The sequence below is a fragment of the Microtus oregoni genome, unplaced genomic scaffold, assembly GCF_018167655.1.
Source record: "Microtus oregoni isolate MIOR12 unplaced genomic scaffold, Mior012 000003F_ref0000135, whole genome shotgun sequence".
NCBI classification, from domain to species: domain Eukaryota; kingdom Metazoa; phylum Chordata; class Mammalia; order Rodentia; family Cricetidae; genus Microtus; species Microtus oregoni.
The window spans coordinates 23323839-23344478 of NW_024543062.1; the positions used below are offsets into that span (position 1 = coordinate 23323839).

The 20640-nt window shown below is 48.2% G+C and overlaps 2 protein-coding genes across 6 annotated transcripts in view; one reads left to right on the forward strand and one right to left on the reverse strand.

Moving 5' to 3' along the window:
• The window catches only part of Galnt9 (polypeptide N-acetylgalactosaminyltransferase 9), a 76658-nt gene extending 69869 nt beyond the window's left edge, over positions 1–6789 (reverse strand). For all 5 annotated transcript variants that reach the window (XM_041648927.1, XM_041648925.1, XM_041648928.1 and 2 more), the window contains exon 1: positions 6194–6789. In XM_041648927.1, the coding sequence (XP_041504861.1) occupies positions 6194–6434 (241 nt within the window). In that variant the 5' untranslated portion in view covers positions 6435–6789. The remainder of the gene's footprint in view (positions 1–6193) is intronic.
• On the forward strand, positions 6433–7014 carry LOC121445930 (predicted GPI-anchored protein 58). Its single transcript, XM_041648105.1, has one exon. The coding sequence runs from the start codon at positions 6433–6435 to the stop codon at positions 7012–7014; it is 582 nt and encodes a 193-aa protein (XP_041504039.1).
• Positions 7015–20640: the final 13626 nt, after the last annotated feature.

Here is a 20640-nt window from a genome sequence, read left to right on the forward strand (position 1 = left end):
GGTGAGCTGGTCTTGAGACCCAGAGCCCACTTACATTTCTTTGAGGGTTTTTACTTTAGTGTGTATCTGTGTTTTACCTGCATGTATATCTGGGTACCACATGCCTATGGTGCCTATGGATGCCATGGAACTGGAATTACAGATGGTTGTGAGTCGCCATATGGCTACTGAAAATTAAACCCTGATCCTTTGGAAGAGCAGTCAGTACTCTTAACCACGTCAGCCCTTGCGTGCATATCTGTGAAGGCAGATATGGTAAAGGAATTCACAGGCTTATTTTATCCAGTTTCCAGCCAACGAATGATAAATCATCTTTTACAGTTCTGTAGTCTATCTGTAACAGACTGGAATATGCTGATTGCAAGCCGGATTGTAAACATAATCATTCCACCCCAGCATACCCTGAGATAGGGGCCACCACCTGTGAGTGCTTTCCTACGAGTTTGCCCCTCCTCCCCACCCCACGTCTTGGTAGATTGCAGCCCCGGATTCAGCCAGACTGGGTCCACTGCTCATGGAGAAAGAGCATAGCAGTGCATTTCAGTTTCATGTCATAGGGTTGCTTGTCATATGAAGGCTCAGGGATCCCCATACAACTGTGGTCAGGTATAGTCAGCATCTCTGATGAAGACCACTATCAAGAAGACTGTGCATTCCATCTGGGTCCTCCAAAGTAGAGCCAAATTTCTTCCCACTGAAGAAACTATAACCAAAACTATAACAAAAGTCACTCTAAGAGTTATGCACAGCATAGACAAAATGTCGGCCACTACATAACCTGACCTGCCCAGTTATGGAGCCAGGGCCACACCCCAGTGGGATAGTCGCTGATTTGTCACTTTTTGTAGTTACTGTCAGTAGCAGGTAGACTGCAAGTGGGGGAACGGTGGGTGGAGCCCAGTCAATCCAACCAATTGTAGCTGCTTTTCCAGCTGCTATCACGTTTGCCACTTGGGTGGGTCTCGCAGGACCAAATATTCTTTTTTTTTTTTTTTTTTTTTTTTTTTTTTTGGTTTTTCGAGACAGGGTTTCTCTGTGGTTTTGGAGCCTGTCCTGGAACTAGCTCTTGTAGACCAGGCTGGTCTCGAACTCACAGAGATCTGCCTGCCTCTGCCTCCCGAGTGCTGGGATTAAAGGCGTGCACCACCACCGCCCGGCGAGGACCATATATTCTGAGAAGGGTAAAAACCAATGGGCCTGTGTTGAGAAGGTCATCTGGAACCAGCAGCTAGCCATGTTGAGAAGTAAAACTTGCTGGACAACAAGAACCCTTCTGCCAGCAATCATGTTCCCTGCAAGTGGGACATCCTTCATGTTTCTGCAGTACACAGAGAAGTTCCAAAGGAGCCCCTTTCCGGAACTAAGACCCCTGCATAATAAGAGGCTCAAGAGGGATGTATGGTTGTCCTGCCAAGGGAGCTTGAAGCCAATCCCCAGGCTCAGCGCCATACCCTCCTCCAGCTACTGCATCATCTTCTTGCTCCTCTGCCTGTTGCCACTTGTCTTTGGTCACCTGCATAAAAGAGATGGGCCACCCCTTGTAAGGACATCCAAGAGCTAAGTTCGCTGTACTTGGGGATACAGCTGCACTTGAAGCATATGGCCAGCCACTGGTAGGACAGATGTCTGGGACATGTCCCGTCACACCTGACACAGCAGCAGGTCGGGGGCTACCACATTCTCCAGCCATAGCATCAGCCATCCCTAACTCTAACACCTTGCCTCAGGCTCAGTCCTCACTACTCTGAAGCCAAAGGTTACAGGGAAAAGCCACACCATTGCTCTACATTCTTCCTAGCCACCCCTTCCTTCCCTCTCTCTGACCTCTGTTCCAGCTCCCAAAGCCCTTTATAGATGGTAATTCATTGTGCCCATCACAAGATGGGAGGACTGATGTTTACCTGCAATCCTGGCCTTGCTGCCATGCAGGCAACTCAGAACTCGTGTCCTTTGGCAATTGCCTCAGTTTCCCCACCTGACCTCCAGCCCCTATCTTAACCTAGATGAGGGCTTCTGAAGCCTACTTCTAAAGCTGTGCACACTGGGGCTGGGCTGCAGTTCACACTTCTTGGCAGGAGGCAGACAAGAACTGAGTACCCAGGATCACGGCACGAGAACAATCATTCTCCTGAAGCATGGTTCACTCCACACTCCCTGCATCCCCTTCACTCACGCTGCTTATTTTGAATCTAGACAGTTATCAACAGTGTGAGACCTTCCCCAACCCTTTTCATTCAGCACTCAGCCAACAAGCATGGCAGCGGAACACAATGGCCTAAAATAACGTTATTCTCAGTTGAGAGTAGTGGCATATGCCTTTGAATCTGGTATTCAGAAGGCAGAGGCAGGTGGATCTCTGTGAGTTTGAGGCCAGCCTGGTATATATAGAGTTTCAAGGAGATCAGTGCTATGCAGAAAGAGACTCTATCTCAAAAAAAAAAAAAATCAAACTTATTTTTATCAAAAGCAATGTGTAGCTCAGAGAAATGCCCAGTTATTCAAATATCCATGGGTGTGCCACCCTGCCTGGGTGTCAGCCCTGGAGATGGAACCACAGACAAAACTATTCACTTAAAGGGAACCAAAGGAGGGGATGGAGCGGTGGCTCAGTGGTTAAGAGCACTACCCGCTCTTCCAGAGGGCCTGAGTTTGGTTCCCAGCAATCACATGGTGGCTCACAACCACCTATAATAAGATCTGGTGGTCTTTTCTGACCTGCAGGCAGACATGCGGACAGAACACTGTATATATAATAAATAAATAAATCTAAAAGAAAAAAGGGAGGGGAAACAAAGGAGCTGGGCATGGTGGCACTATCCTTTAATTCCAGCACTCAGGAGGTAGAGGGCAGGCAGGTGGCTTTCTGAGAGTTCAAGGCCAGCCTTAAACTGTGTACACAACAGAGTAACAGATCATAGCAGAGAGACCCTGTCTCTAAGTCAGAGAGAGAGAGAGAGAGAGAGAGAGAGAGAGAGAGAGAGAGGTAGTGGGCAGTGGAAGTGGCAGGCAGTACTTAGTCGGGAGAACTAGACCAGTGTTACTAAGTAGGGCAAGCAAGTGTTTACGAAGGAAACAGACACCATCTGTGCCAGGATTGCCAGGGCCAGCCTCTGGGCCCACACTAAGATCTTCTGGTTCATTCTTAGCGTGAATTTGTGATAGTATCAGAAATGTAGGTGAATGTTGCCAACTGTAAGGCCTGGTGAACACTGGCCGGGGGCAACACAGATTAGAGGGAATTAACAAGCACATACATGTGCTCTGGTTTTAGCAATGACCCCTCAAGAGCAACCACCTTCCATGCTGATTTCCTCCTTAGGTCACCAGACACATAGGGAAAGGGGACCACCTCTAAATTCAGGGCAGAGCCCAGCCCCCCAGGGTGTGAGACGCTGGGCCACATGGTTCCCTCCCAGAAGCAGAGTAGAGGGCCGTTCCTCCACTCCACTGGGGCTTCAACAGCTCCTAGAGGGGCAAACCCAGAAAACACAAAAGCCTGAACTCCCACCCCCAATCACTAGGGGAAAAGGGTTGAATTCCTGGCATCAGATTGGAAGCAGCACTAAGCCTGGAGGATTTCAAATTTACTGCTCCTGAGAGCCTGAACCAGCTAGCTGCTCATGCACCCATGGGCACTGGGCTTTAAGGTATTCAGGGGATGAGTTTTTCCCATAAACATTTTTTCTTGCATTGAGTGCTGGATTTAGAAGCAATTCTCAAGCACATATAAGAGAGTCCATGCACCCTTTCCCTCAAAATGCTTCCCAGTCCTATGAGCCTGAGTCTGCACCACACAGGGGTGCTTTGCTAGTGTGAATAAGACATGCCATGAGGTCACGGGGCCAAAGAAAATGAGGAGAATGATATACCTGCCACATCAAAGCACCTTCATGTGCCTCCTGGCTCAAAGGAAGACAGCCCTCGCTCCCTAGGATTCCCTCTTCTCATCATCTCCCCAGCCAGGAGGGAGTTCAGAGGGAGAGCCCGAGCAGATGTAATAGGCAACCGCTCGCTCTTAGTGTTTAGCTGCATCTGAGGTAAGTTCCAGATAGAAACCCTTGGGGATCAAACCCACATCTCTAGGATCTAAAATAAAACAAGCTGCGACAGGGAGAAAAACCTGCCTCCTCCAGGAAGCGCTCATGGCTCTCCCCCCTATGCCTCCAATCAGAGGCTTTGAATCAAGCCCGGAGGGGGATAAGGATGCCTAAATGATTTTACTTAAACAGACAATCCCTGAAAAGCCTGTGTTCCCCCACCCCACAAGGAATCCACCTGAGACCAATGTTAGATCTGGGGTTTGCTTATTTCCAAGGACAAATCCTGAGGGACGGCTGAGTTTAGACTCTGTTAAGCCAGGGTCAGAAAGGAAGGCAAGGCTGTCTCAGCACAGAGAAAGAGGAGAAAGGGAAACTGGAGGAGGCGAGGAGAAAAGGGAAGGGATTTACTGAGGGTAGAGGGAGAGGCACAAATGACAGGCGAAGAAAAGGGGAAGAGAGGCCGGAAAAAGCTGGCAGGAGCAGAGGAGCAAGGAGGAAAGAGGCCAGAGGGAGGAACTCATTCTGTCCACGCCAATGTCAAGAAAGTTCAATGAGGGTCCTGACATTTCCTTCCACCAAATACTGGCCCCTCTTGTCCTTGGGGATCTGGAGACGGAAACAGCTCACGAGGCTGACTCGCCAGCATGCTGTTACACAAGCTCAAATGGTGCCAATGTTTTTATATAATCCTCTGGTTCACCCCATAAAACAGACCATAACACCCTGGCAAATACACTTCAATAAAGCTCCGTGCTATTACAGGGCCCAGCGTCTTCCAGAAGATGAATCACACTGCCAGTGTGGCCAAGCTACCGCTCCAACTCAACTTTCTTCCACTGTGCCTTCAGCTGACGGAGAAGCCACAGAACTGGTAAGGACTGCCGTGAGTTCCAGAAGTTCCGTGGGTGGTGAAAAAGCCCTTGGGAAGTTGGGGCTTCATTATCATGAGGATGCATGAGCTGCCTGTATCCCCAGATGGCACCTGGTCCCTCTAGGTTGTGCTCAGAGGTATGCCTGGAATCCAGTTCTCTAGGGAGTCCCCAGGTGACACCTTTCACAGCAAACAGGCGACTTATGACCTGAGCCCTGCTGAAGATGCTTTATCACTTGCAGAAAGAGGTTTGCTGGGGCTGCTTCTGCCAAGAGCCACACAAAATAGCAGAAGCCTGCTGGAGATGCAGGCTTGCACCAACTGTCTCTTTCCTGAAACCTAACAGAGCTGTCCTTGGGGACAAAGATGGTGTATTCATCTTGCACCCAACATCTAATTAGTTGAGTCCCAACAGTAACCCCCATCTACTGTGTCCCAGCTGAGTCCCCCCTTTCCTCATGGAAAGCAAAGAGGCCAGCCACCAGAAGCAGACACTTTCATGCCTCAGGGGTTCCCAGGCACTGACCTCAGTCCATGTGAGCACTTAGCTCCTACACATCACTGCCAGACACTTGATTCCATCTGTCCACACAGCACCAATGGTGTCTTACACTTCTCCCACAATAAAACTTTCTGCAGGTTCCCTGAGCATCCTTGAATGAGGGCTATCCAGGCCAGAGGTCACAACTTCAGTGGGCGGAAACCCTTTGGGCCCTGCAGTGAGGAAGATGGGATCAGCCACTGTAGAGAAGAGCAGCCACCCCTCCTGCCATTCCTCCAGGGAGGGAAGAGGGAACCAACCTAAACGCACAGCTTGGAATGATTCCCTGGGTTCTTGCTGTGGACCCAAGTGTCACCTCCACTCTCACAGCTTTGCAAGGTACCCCTGGTCCCTGGTTGTGAATCTAGGCACTGTCTGAATGTCTCACTGTGGATCTAGGCATTGTCTGAGCCCCTCACTGCCCTCCTGGCAGCTCCTTGGAGGCTCTTCCTTGAAAAGTTCAACTTCTCTTGGGTAGTAAGTTTGGAGTCATTGTGGGAGAGGCAGGGGACGGTTCCACAGGATGAGTGGATGGTGCAGTCACTATATCACTGTCCTCTGTCAATGAAGGCCTCCAAGCCTCCCTTTTACCTCCTGCATTCCCTCCACAGGACCCAAAGTAGCTTCTACCCTGGACCCTGGAAGATACTGTGGGGTGGGTGTGAGCAGCCACTCCTGGACACAGTAATGTTCTGACACAGGACCCTTCCTCCCGTCCATCCCGGGGTACCCGTGGCTCACCATTTAGCTGATTGTAGACCACCTCCTCCAAATGGTCCAAGCGCTGCAGGATGGCCTCGCGATCGGCCAGAGCACTCGCCTTGGAGAGCCGATTGCGCATCCGGCGGTCCGTGCCTCGCACGACCTGCACCAGCGCCTCTGAACGATCCTGAAGGCGGCAGTACACAGAGAAGAGAATGATGCCCACGAACACCAGGATGTTGACCGTCAGCAAAGTTTTGATCTTCCTGGCCACCGCCATGAGCGCGGCTCAGACCGGGCCGCCTCACCCTCCGGGCATCCCCGGGGCTCCGGGGCCGCACGAGCCTGAGCGCGACTGGCCGCGACGAGGACCATGGGCCGGGGAAGGCCGGGAGCTGTTCCTTCAGCACCGCCACGCGGGCTCCACGCGCCAGGCTGCCGCGACCCGACCTTCTTCTCCAGAGCGCAGAAACCTCCCGGGGCTGCGGGCACAGGGCACCGCCCGCGTAGTCAGCAGGGCCCGCCCCCCAGGAGCTTCCTGGGCCAGGAGGCGGCGCGAGGCCTTGGCTGCTGCGTCCCTCTCCTGCGCGCCCCGCTCGCTCCTGCGCGCCCCGCTGGCTCCTGCGCGCCCAGCTCCTGCGCGCCCCGAAACCACGGCGCCGGTGCGCAGTGACGCGGCCTGCGCTCATCAACATGCACGCGGCGCCTGCAGCCCCGCCCGCCATCCCAAACCGATCCCGCGCGCCACCCCTGGCCAGGATAGGCCCGCCAGGAGCGAGGCTCAGAGCGTCGCGCCACGCAGAACCTCGGACCTCCCTCCACACCCCGGGCGTATCTCAGGGGATAAAACACACACTTGACCCCTAGTGACACAGAACCTTAGGGAACGCTGGTCAGGACTGTGCTGTAGGTGCACACTGGGGTGTGGTGGGGTGTCTTTGTGCGCAAAGGAGTGAGTCAGAGCCACCTTGATTTGCCTATGGCCAAACCTAATCTGATTGGCCGCCTTCCTCTGGTACCAGGGATAAGAAAGGAGGAGGCTGGAAACGGAGCAATCCTATTGCAACACAGGACCAAATAAAAGAAAACAAATCTTGACCAGGCTTCCCAAGTCCTCAGAGCTCAGGTGCACCCTCGGCCAGAAGAAAAACAACAACAAACACCTGCCTTTCCATCTCTAATTTAGCCCCAAACAAGCAGCTATAGATAAGACCACTGGAATCAGAGGAGAGATGACAGAAATCACACAGCATGGGTTGTTAACCGGGATCACAGAATGCGAGCTCCTGTATGCTTGGTTACCACTGTATGGACAGTGCCTGAAAGATTTCTGACATGTAGCTGGTGCTTAGCAAATATTTACTGAATGAATAAATGATGGAGCATTTATTACGAACTGACTTTGTGGTGGGTCTTTCCCATAGAAAGACAAGGCCTCTAGGACTTTGTAGCTCTTGATTCTGCATATGAGTATTTGTGCATGCATGTATCTGTTGTGTCTGCATGCATGTTTATATGTCTGCTGGGTGTGTGCATATGCCCATGTGTCTATGTATGTACCTTTGTTTGTGCATAGGTATGCATATGTGTTCATGTATGTGTACTTGTTTGTGTACACGTGTTTCTATGTTCATGAGTCTCCTTTGTGAATGTGCACATGAACAAAGGGTGTATAACATATCTCTGTGTATTGCACATGTTTGTGCATATATGTGGTGTCTTCATGGTGTATATGCACACGGGTAATATGTGATGTGTCTGCATGTATATATTGTGTGTGTGTGTGTGCGTGCACATGCTGTGTCCTTATGATTATGCTTGTGTGTAATGTGTATGTGATGTGTGTGTTTGTACACACCTATGTGTTCATGTGTGTGCAGTTTCTGTGTATGTATGTATGTGTTGTGTCTTCTACGTGTGAGTGCCCACATTCAGGGGGAGTGGGCAGAGGCTCTGGGTCCTGGTTCAGGCTCTTTCCTCCACACTGCCTTTTCCACAGGGCAGTGTATCCTGTGTAACTTGGAGACATTCTAACTCTCCATGGAAGTAGCAGTGATGAAAGTCACACTGCTTCTTTCCTGAATAAACTTTCCTTCCTTTCACAGAAAATATGCCTCAGGGACTCAGAGGACACTGTCAGGAAGGCCCCAACACCTAGGACTGAGGCCAGCACTCCACAGTCACTCACTCTAGACATCATGCCTACCAAGATGGAGCCTAACACACCTCACACTTCAGAGTGACTCACAGACACTGGTCTTTTTCATAAATTGTCACCCCATGTCCCTCATTTGACATAATGTGCTGTTCTGTGTGTAACACACCAGGGTCTGGATATTTACAAGTTTACAAGGGCAGCCTTTGAACCACAGAGCAGAACTCACCCAGCTCTGAGTATAGGCACTGTTCGGAGGCTACTGAAAGGCTCTTTCTTTCTTTCTTTCTTTCTTTTTAATTTTCAAGACATGGTTTCTCCGTAGCTTTAGGTTCCTGTCCTGGAACTAGCTCTTGTAGACCAGGCTGGCCTCAAACCCACAGAGATCCGCCTGCCTCTGCCTCCCGAGTGCAGGGATTAAAGGCGTGCGCCACCACCGCCCAGCCTGAAAGGCTATTTCTAACATTAACTGAATGGGGGTAGAAATGGTGTAGCCTAACTTTCTACCAGAGGAAACTGAGGCTCCAAGGAGATGTATCTGTGCCCAAGGTCATGCTGGCAGGGAATCCTTGGTCTGGATTTAAGCCCAGACAACTTGGCTCCAGAATCAAATTTATTAGCCACTGATATTCAAATAAAAAAAAATGAAAAACATTTCATTATATGTTTATAGAAAGTGATATGAATGCTGTTCGTGTAAATGCTGAGCAGCAGGTCCTGAGTCAGTATTTGGCTGAATTCCATTGACAGTGTGAGTGTAGGGAACCTGGGGGTAAAAGGAGACTAGTTTGAAGGGCCTGCCTGGGTTTGTTGACTTTGGAAGAGATGCTGAGTGCTTAGTGTGGAATGCAGCCTGGGGTCACAGGCCATGCAAAGGCTGCACTGTTGGGGAGCAGGGAGACCTGTTTGAGACATAATGCCTGAAATTGCAATTGTCCCCCAGTGCCCTCTTCCACTGTCTCCCATAATACCAACTCTGTCCTTGGTAGCCTTGACTCAGTAAGCAATGCTTCCTGAGTTCCCAGGTCTCTGTGGGCCACAGTGACTATTGCACATGGAGACATCACCTGGAGAATCCCAACAGTCACTCTCTGGGCACAGGCTGCAGGGAAAAGGACAGTAGGAGTGCAGGGTGCACTCAGAGAGACAGTGGGGTCATCCTTCAGGGAGTTGGGGCACTGTGGAGTGCCTGACCTCAGACATCTCCCACAATTTTGCACTGGATACCTCTCGGCAGGGCAGCTCTCTCCTGAGCCACACACAGAAGCTGAACCACTAGCTCAGCTCTTGTAGGTCATGGAGAGCAAAGAGTTCCCACTCAGTTTGCCCACGCCACACCTATGACAGACCAGAGCTAACATGGGAATGTAGTCTGCTTCTGTCAGTTCTTCCACCGGTGTTTACAAGCCTATATTCCACGTGACTATCTCTAGACTTAAAGACCAACACTATAAGGGCGCCTTGGGGCCGCACTCCCACCAAGCTTCCCATGGGCTTGTGCTTGCTTTGGTGGTATTTTCCTGAGGTTTGGCAGAAGGAGATGTGCGAACATAAGCTGAGACCCCCGACTTAGGCCAGATGTCACGTGGGTCATGGAGGATTCTGTGCAACTCAGGTGAGGCAGGAGCTCCAGGCTGGGTTCCACATTTGCCACAGACCCTGTCACAACTGAGCGCCACCCAGAGAAACCCTTTATCTTTCCCAACAAAGCTGCCCTTTCTCCCAAGAAGAGGCTGAGATGGGAAGGAAGCTACTAACTCCACTGAGAATTGCCCCCAAACACTCACAGGCCAACCTACATGGGCCACGGGAAAGCAGTGTTTTAGGCCTGTGGGTGGATTCAGAACGCAGAGGGGTCTTGGCTAATTCAGCTGGGGATGTGTGTCAGCACTCTGTACCTGTGGTGTGTGGGTGGTTGCAAAACCTAGTCAGGTGGGCTGACCATATGTAGAAAGACAACTTATGCGTCCCAGGGGCCCCCTTCTGCTACTAGAGCAGCCACGCACCCAGGCTTGAGGTCAGTACTGATATTCATTAGTATATTAGCATACCAGATTAGCTAATAGGTACTAAAAATGTGTCACTAGACAGAAATACAGGGTCACATATGGCAGGTTAATGAAAAGACCATACCAGAGGCTTGAAGGAGCCTGTGTTTCCACCAGATCAATCATCTCATGTGCATGACAGAGATGACTCCTGAGGATTCTGAGAACACCCCCACACAGACACACACCTAAGGACCCTGCCCCCATCACTTCAGCTCCTGGATCCAGATATGCCTAGAGCTCTCCACTCATCGCACAACTTCTGGTTTTATATAAATCAATATATTTCCTCTTTTGATTAATCCGGTTTGGGCTTAGTTTCTGCTGTTTACTAATAAAATCTGCCTTACTAACTCCAAATCCAATTTAGCCAGAATGTCAGCAGAAGGCGGAAGGTAGAGGGAGGGAATCTTTCTTCTGAGATCTCCCCAGGCATCAGAGAAGGACTTTCATGGACTTTGCAAGGATTATAAGGCCCACTGCCTAGGCTGGGCCATATTGGGACACTGAGAATAGCAGAGTACCGACAGGCTAAGCCGGCTCTCCCAGGCCATCTTTCTCTATCTGCACAATGATATTCACATTGCCTCCCTCCATCTCCCCTCCTGGTAGTAATCTTTTCAACTCTGGTTTCTTCACAGAACTCCCCACAGATAAGCCACAAAGCACAGTTATCGTAAGGAAGATTCATAGTTGGACTGTATATGTGTGGTGCTCTTAGACACTGCACCCGGTGCCGTCTTTTCATTTTATTTAGTACCTAGGAGCAAGCTGGTCCCGAATCACATTTATGCATTCTTCATAAATCAGCTGTCTTGGAGCAGCAGCACCTGCCTCGGTGTCCTTGACTTGCTCTTTGAGTGGGTAGCGAGTGCCTGAGACAACATGCCCACTTCAGAGTTCCGCTCTCATGCAGTGATCAGGGGTGTCTGGGAGAAGGAGCTTTGGTGAACAGGAATTTCTGGCTAACATCTTCACCTACGGGTTACAGGATTCTCTCACTGTCTGCATCCACATGGCTCAGATGTAGCATCCTAGAGTTGGTAGCTTCCTGTGAAGTTCATGGGGACTGGCCCTGAAAGTCAACATCTTTCTCTGCACTTGAAGGACCCAGGTACTATGGTTCACCATCCAGGGCTGCTCTCCAGCATCAGATTCCAGCCCCTGAGGCACGATGCACTCACTGTGTGCGACATGCCTGTTTATAGAGAAGTACAAGTCTTTGAATTTCATAATCAATTTACTGTGTCTTGTAGCTCTCAGAGAGGCCTGAGTATCTTCCTAGGAACAGATGTGGGAGTAGAAACCTAAGGCCTGTGTTCCACACTGGGGACAGAGGGATCACACCCCTGTACCTTGCCCCTTATTAGGAACTAAGGGACAGGCCAGGGACCAGGTGACCAACTGTGCCCTGACAGTGATTCTGGCATTTGTGTAGAAACAGGATTGTGTCATGGATGCTGGACCCTTCCCTGGCTGGGACAAAGGGTCACCAGACTACCAGACCATCTGCACACGTGGGCTACACAGTGAGTTTGAAGACAGCTCAGCTACATGGGAACCTGTGTGGAAGGAAAGAAGGAAGGGAAAGAAGAGAGGGGGAAATAAAAGAAGGAAGGGAGGGAGGAATTTAAAAAGGAGGAAGGAAAGGAGGAGAGGGAGGAATGGGGTGGCTTCAAGTGTTGCATCAACCACAAGATAATGGAGGATACCCCTTTCCTAAATTATCTTCATTCTATGATCTATTTTTAGGGGAAAAATCAGAGGGTTTTTTGTGCCATCAAAGGAAAACTTTTTAAAAAAAAAATTATTTTATATACTGTATGTGGTGGCACATGCTTTTAGTCCCAGCACTTGAAAGGCAGAGAAAGGTGGATCTCTGTGAGTCCAAGGCAAGTCTGTTTCCAGACCAGCCAGAACTACATAGTAAGACCCTGTCTTTAAAAAGAAAATACATATTTATTTTATTTGTGTGTGTGTGTGTATTAATGCATCTATGTGTGTAGGTACCCAGAGAGGACAGAAGAGGACATTGAATCTCCTAGAGCTAGAATTATAGGCAGCCTGACATGGGTGCTGGGAACTGAACTCAGGTCCTCTGAGAAAGTAACAAGTGTTCATAATGCTCGAATTGTCTCTCCAGCCCCAAAAGAAAGCATTTCTATACTTCCTCTATCTGCTACCCAGTGGGGCTTGATGGGACAAATTGGTGCACTGGAGGTAAGACTAGACCAACCCAGGGTCCCACCTTGCCTTGATATGCCCTTAGCTACACACAAAGACACAGCACAAACCCTTGAAGACACATGAGCCCTCCTGCCACATTTGTTGGAATAGGCTGGGTTTTCATACGCTGAGGCTCTGCTGAAGTGACTTACATATATTCTCTGATGTGCCCCAACCCTCTGGGCCATCATTTGTGACGTTGCTCTACTTGTAAATAAAAACACAAGGAGACTGATTTCTTTTGTCTTAAACCTTCCCTGCTTTCTGGTATTTTATGAGTTGGTCACCTGTGAGATACACTAACCTGACTGAAAAGAACAGGTAGAATGTGAGCAAAGTTAGATTGTGGGCGAGGCTGGGAACACCCTTCCCACCAATCACCATGTAAGTCAGCATCCAGAATGGATCCAGTCATACATGTCCTCTCCAGGATTCATGAACCAATGTCAGAGCCACCTCACCTGGCTCGCTGCTGCAAACCATTAGACTAAGCTGTCACAACCTCATTTTTTAGTTCAGAGGATGAAGGGATTGCCCGGTGGTTAAGAGAATCTGCAGCTCTTGCAGAGGACCAGAGTTCAGCTCAGTACCTAGAGCTGACATAGGGTGGCTCACAACACCTCTGCCTCTAACTTGAGTGGTAGGGCTTCCAACGTGCTTCTGGTCTCCACAGGTATCTGCATTTATATGCACTCGTGGATGGGCGTATGAATAAAAATTTTTTTAATCTAAAAAAATTATGCTTGGTATCAGGCGCCTGCACCAGGACCGTGTGCTGTTCAAATTCCACCAGTGCTGGCCTGGAGCTTTGCCAGCTTTCACTACTATATAATTTAATCTAATTGATCAATTAAATCCAAATAATTTTTAAACAACTCATAATAACAGTTATATAATTTCAGTACTACATATAATTTTCTTAACAACTTTATCAAAGGAAATTGCTCATGAGACTGTGTTGTTGGCCTCTTGGGATCTGTTGCCTCCAGCGTTCTTTCTTAGATTCCTAGGAAAATGAGATTCCAGGAGATGAGCCTCACAGGAAAGGAGGCAGTTTGTTGGTGGTCAGACCCCACAGCCACCTTGGTGACCTCTCAACACCAAGAGACTCACTGGGGACCCCACAAGAAAATAATGGTTCTCTTGAGTTACATGCCAGCTTACCCTACAGTGGTACCAGGTAAGAAGAGTCGCTTAGACAACATTAGAGGCATGAAGGGAGTATGAGGCTTTGCTAAAGTGGCTGTCATGGGTCCTTCCCGTGTTCAGTGAGTGGCTCTGTGGATGCCTCTGGGACAATCTAACCTTAGTTGAGATGCTGTACCCTCCTCCTGCAAGCTGACTGGGCTCACTGTACCCAGACAGAAGAACACGTATGCTAATAACAGCTTCTACTGCTGTGACACGTTCCTGGGACAAACAACTTACAAGGAAGAAAGGTCGGCTTGGCTCATGATTTCAGAGATTTCATTCCATGGCTACTTTGCCCAGTTGCTTTGGGCCAGTGGAGAGCAGCACACCATGGTAGGAGAGCAGGACAGAGGAGGTTGCTCACCTTGTAACAGGCAGGGAGCAAATAGAAAAATAAAAAAGAAAAGGGGTTGGAGAGGTGGCTCAGCATTAAGAGCACTGACTACTCTTCCAGAGAACCCAGATTCAATTTCCAGTACCCATATGGCAGCTAACAGCTGTCTGTAACTCCAAGACTTAACACCCTTACACAGACATGCATACAGGCAAAACATCAAAGCACATAAAATAAGAATAAATTATTTTTGAAAAGAAGCAAAGATCTGAGTCCCAATGTTTCCTTCATCTCCCTGATAATGCTAAAAGCTCAAGACCAAGACTTGAACATGGGTGCTCTTAAAGTATATTTGCATTCTTGCTGCCACTATCCCTGGTCTATAGAAGTCACAGCATCAGAGGAAGAAACCTATAAAATCTCAATCAGAGGACTGGGAGGCAAGGCCCACTCCCTGGGTATGTGGGGACCAGCCATGAAAGCTGAGTCTGGGCAGGTCATCCAAAGGAAGTTCTTTACTTCCAACCATTATCACCTGGGACTCTGGCTATCGATGAATATAAATGGAGTCTGGAGTCTCAATAGTTTACCCTGAGACAATGCCTGGCAGACTGAGATTACCCTCCCCCACCCAAGAGCAGACCATTCAAAGGAAATTCCTGGCATTCCAAGCACTGTATAGAAACACCTGCCAGCACTTCACCAGGACACCCCTAGACAAATGTCAGCAAATCAGGGGTCCTGAACCTCAGAGATTCCTCATCCCCACCTTTAGTACTATAAAAACCCAATTCTAATTGAGCTCGGGGCTCTCCGGATATTCCAATATGTTGGACATGTGGAGAGACCAAGTTTGCAAACTTGATTAAAATAAAGGCTCTTTGCTTTTACATATGGGACTTGGTCTCCTTTGTTGGCTTTTGTGGGTACCCACGGATTTGGGCATAGCAGGTATGGGAGCCTTCAGCCTGCCAAGGCCTTCAACAGCAGGTAACAGGAACTCATGACCTGGGCAACTAGAGTGGAAACCAGATTTATGGGAGGGTACAGTGCATCATCTGAGGGGAACAAAGACCAGACTTGAAAAAGACAGAAAATGAGATTTTAAAAAAAGTCAGCCACAGCCACTGTCCACAGAAAGTGGAAGGCCTAGAACAGACGTGACCTTTCTGGGCACTGATTACACCATGCGGGTTCAGACAGGCTGGTCAGCTTCTTTTTGGCATCATATGTCTGAAGGGCTAGGGTGCCCACAGAGCAGGAAACAGAGAACCCTGAGAAAACAGGACATGTGGTAGCAGGAAAGGGACCAGCAACCTCCTTACCTGGCCATGCGGCACCTGCGGCCCTAAGGAACACCCCAGCTGACTGCTCTACAGTGGACAGAAGACGGCTTCATGACTGCAGTGGGGCTCCCCGCAGTGGGGCTCCCCGCAGTGGGGCTCCCCGCAGTGGGGCTCCCCGCAGTGGGGCTCCCTGTCATTTCATTGTCATGTCTGGCTCATGCATACAAGCCCACACTAAGTGTGTGTATATGAAAGAATATACATACAACCACAAAAGTGAAGGAATACATTTATATAGTAATATACATATAGGCACATATTTATACAGGGGCATACATGCAGGCACACTCATGTATATATGTTTGCATGTGTACTCCTGCATATATTGTGTACCTACATGTGCATTTTCCAACACTGTGTGCCTGAATAGGTGATTGGCATAAGTGAACTTGTATGTGTGTGTACCTGTATGTATATTCATTTATAAGTGTGTGCCTGCGCGTATGTATTTTCATGTGTGTTAAGAAGACCCTCTCTGCTGACACAAAATAACTCCAATTAGAACAGTTGAGACCAAATCAAAAATGCCCACATTTAATGAATGTGGTGCTCTCAGGTGGCCAGGAGCATGGTGAGGGAAAGACAGAGAGGGAGAGCACATGCAAAATCCACAAAACCCGAAACCATGTGTTCTTTTTTCCAGCACAAGCCTAAATGGCCTGTGGGAGTGGTCCTGACCCTCCCTGGGGAGGGGTGAGCATTTGGCAGGCTTTCCTGGAGGTGGAGCCCGGCCCAAGGCAATTCTGGGGGGGGTGGGGACTGAGATGGAGCTTTTTGCTCCATTGGTGTTCCATTGGCACGCCAAGGATGACTGCCAGGGCCTGGGGTGAGGCCCCCAACTTAATATTACAATGTGTATCTGAGTTTGTGTATTCCTACATGTGAGCATACCTATATGTGTATGTTTTCATGTGTATATACTGGCAATTGTGTCTTTTTGCATGCATATGTGTATATGTGACTGTGTGTGACTTGTTACGCATATATATAGTATGTTGTGCCATGCACAAGTCTGTGTGTGTGTTTCAGTCATGTGTTGTACAAAAAAAAAATGTTTCAGTCAACAGCAAATTACATACATAGCAATGGACCTATGATGATGACATCACCTAACGCTATCATAACCATCTTAGTTTGTCTACATACACTGTATATTCACAAAGCAATGAAACTGATGATGCATTTTTTTAGAACATGACCTGTGCTGGCTAGTTTTTTGTCATCTTGACACAAAGTCTCTTGGGAAGAGGGAATCTCAACTAAAGAATTCCCTCCAGCAAATTGGCCTATGGGCATTTTCTTCATTGATGATTGATGTGAGAACTTCAGAATTAGCATATGCAATCCGGAAAAACAGCATCTTGCTATGCGGGCCTCAGCGGATGCCAGGCATTATTACTGTTGGTCAGAGTGTGAACCCAGCTCCACAGGCTCCTCCCTCCAGCCCCCCTGTTGGCTTCATGTTCTGCCTCAGAATTCCATAACCAAGGCCCCAAAGGGGGCATTTTACTCCCTACAGAGCTTAGCAATGGAGAGCTGGCCTGTGGCTCTGTCTCCTACATTGTCCCCTTGAAGGTACAGAAATGGAATGTCAGAGTGCCTGGTGCTGGTGGTAAAATTCCCAAGATTTCTACTTAAATGCAGCAACAAAGTTTTCATTAATTTTCCATAAGTGTAAATGTTCCCATAGGCACCAATTAAAGTCTTCTGTGGAGCTGAGTTTTCTCAAACAAGCACCATTTTAATTTGAATATCAAACACTTTGCACAGCAGGGCTGCTGCGATTCCCACAGAGCCTGGCCCTGAGAGGATGAAGTGCCTTCCCCAGTCCTGATGCCCCCATCCCTCTGGGTCTCTCTTCCACTGGGGTCTTTCTTACCATCTCAATCAATAACCCCCACCTGCATTCTCCAAGATAGTGCCCCAAGACCCAGAATTCGCCAGGCTTGGAAACATGGGTACATGTATTTGAGGAGGTAGGGTTTGTAGCAGCTGGAGGTTGAAATCTTGACTGGACTTCTAGGAACTCACAATGAGGAAATCTCAAGGGCCCCTGCTTTCAGTCTGGCTGTCCATTACCCCATTCATCACAAAGAAAGCGTTCTACTGTTCCCAGAAGACAAACCTTCTGCCCATCAACACTTCCTCAAAAATTCAATTGTCAATATCTAAAAACATTTTTGCATTTTTACATTGTATTTATCATATACGCGCATGCATGTTTGCATATGTGTGTGCAAACAGGTAGAGGGCAGAGGTCAACATAAAGTATCTTCCTCTATTACTCTCCACCTATACTTTGAGACAGTGTCTCTCCTTGTACCCAGTGCTCACCAACTTGATAGACCAGATTACCAATGAGCCCCAGAAATCCATATGTCTCCCCAGTGCTGGGGTTACAAATTTGTGACACCATGACTTGCTGGGGATTCAAATCCAGGTTCTCAGACCTTTGTGGCAAGCACTTTACTGAGTAAGTCATCTCCTTAGTCCTAATATGTTGTGGGAGCTGCGGGTTGCATTCTGCCACCCAGCTCCTGCCACCGGCTAGCTTTACCCGAAATAACAACACACAAACTGTATTCTTTTAAACACTGCTTGGCCCATTAACTCTAGCCCTTACAGACTAATTCTCATATCCTGATCAACCCATCTCTAATAATCTGTGTAGCATCAGTCTTACCGGGAAAGATTCAGCATGTCTGACCTGGCAGCTTGCTTCATGGCATCTGCCCGGGAGAGGGGAGCATGGCCTCTGTCTGAGACGTCTCACCTCACTTCCTCTTCCTCCCAGCATTCTATTCTGTTTACTCCTCCCATCTAAATTCTACCCTATCAGATGGGCCGAGGCAGTTTGTTTATTAGCCAATGACCTTCCTCCATCACTAATATTTGTGTATTTCCATCTAAAATATCTCTGCTTTTTCCCTGTGAGTGTTGAGTAATATGGCAAAGTGGGCCTGAGCAAGTGGTGTTGCTTCTAAAAGCACTTTGTGCAAATTCAGCTTGCAACAACTCCTATTCAGCCCACTTTGGCCATTTATTTTTCCTCCCTACCATTTGGTCAAATTTGGGGTGGTATTTGTAGAGGTCCCATGACTTATCTTCAAATCTCCTAGGCTGGTTGGTAACAGCGTAATGTAACCATTATCAGCACCTTCAGAAGAACCCTTATCATCACCACCATCACTGTCATTACCATAGTGCCATTATCACCATCATCTCCATAACCTTCATCACTGTGGGTACCACCATCTCACTACCATTATCACCAGCATCATCACGAGCACCATCACCATTGTTATTATCACTGTCATTTCTTTTTCTTTTTTTCCCCGTTTGTTTCCAGTGTTTTGGTTTTTTGAGACACAGCCTCCCTACATAGAGCCCTGGTTGTCCTATAACTCACTATACTCACTCTTGTAGATCAGGATGGCCAGGATTTGAACTCACAGAGATCTGCCTGCCTCTTCCTCCCAAGAGCTGGGATTAAAGACGTGCGCCACCACACTAGGTCTTTTTCACTGTAATTTCCATCACCACAATCACTGTCATCATCATCATCGCATCTACACAATGGAGTCTTCCTTTTATCAGGTTGATTTGGGTGACGCTGGCTCCAGAAGAGCCCTCTCAATACGTCTAGTATTGTCAGTCCATACCAGCACATTTGGATCAGAGCTGAGGCATGAAGAGGTGGATGGAGTGGAGGCAGGTTTGAAACCCGTTGGTAATAATGTCAAGATGGCACAGTTCTGAAGATATTGATAAAACTTGACCACACACTGTGTCCAGGTTGCCTGTGTATCTAGCTGAGAAAGGATGACCATGTCATTTTTAAGGTAGGTTTGTTTGTTTGTTTGTTATGTATACAGTGTTCTGCCTATATGTGTGCCTGCATGACAGAAGAGTGCACCAGATCTCATTACAGATGGTTGTGAGCCACCATGTGGTTGCTGGGAATTGAACTCAGGACTTCTGGGAGTCTAGCCAGTGTTCTCAATCTCTGAGCCACCTCTCCAGCCCCTGTGCCATTTCTTATACTCAAGTCACCTCTATTATTTGGCTAGCAAGCATTCATTTTTCCCTCTTCCTGAGCTGTAAGATTTCTTTATTTATTTATTTATTTATTTATTTATTTATTATATATACACAATATTCTGTCTGTGTATATGCCTGAATGCCAGAAGAGGGCTCCGGACCTCTTTACAGATGGTTGTGAGCCACCATGTGGTTGCTGGGAATTGAACTCAGGACCTTTGGAAGAACAGGCAATGCTCTTAACCACTGAGCCATCTCTCCAGCCCCTGTAAGATTTCTTTAAAGCCATTGGTAGAGGTAACAATAACCAGTTCCCAGTTCCAAGAGTGATATATGCACCACAGCCAATTAACATAGTTCTTCCCAGCCCTTGCCCAAGTATTGGCTTTTGGAAAGTCCATGGCCCAAGTCAGGCCATAACTTAATGCCTGACCTTTTTTAGAAGATGCCAAATGTACCCTTTTATCACTAGTTTTGTGGACCATGTGGAATATGAGTAAAGAATTCCTGGGTATGTATTTCCTAGCAATAGAAAGCTGGACGAAGGAGCGAGTAGCAGGAGACAGTTGAGCTCTTGGGAGGCGTTCTAGCCTGTGGTAGCTGTGCCTGAGGCAGCTGTACAACCAAAGGACTTGCTCTGATGTGTTTGGCTGAGCTCTGCCATGTACAATCAAAACAGTCTTGGCACATTCATCTTCTATGGAAGACTTTTCTGGGAAAGTCCCCACCAAGCTGATTTCTGCAGCACTTGAAAACCTGTTAACTTTCAATCTCTTCTCCCTGAAGCAAGATGAATGTTCCCACCTCTATCAGCTAAGGCACAAGCAGTGCCAGCCTAACAACCTCTTTGGAATGGGCAAGATAAGGATGCTCAAATGCCTGGTCTTTGCCTGTCCATCAACCTAGCCCTGTGATTGGAATTATTGAAAATAGAATGACCTATAGTCTCTATTGTTTGGGCACCTATCTCTCCAATAGACCTAACCTTTGAGATTTTGATCTAAGTGAAGAGTGTCTCCTGGACTTAGTCTGGGACTAGTCATTGGTCCCTTGAGACTTGAGCCTGACAGCAACCAGTCTGTTCAGACATCTGGTCCCATCCCTGGGGCCTACTGCTTAGGAATGCATCTGAAGAGCCATGGGCT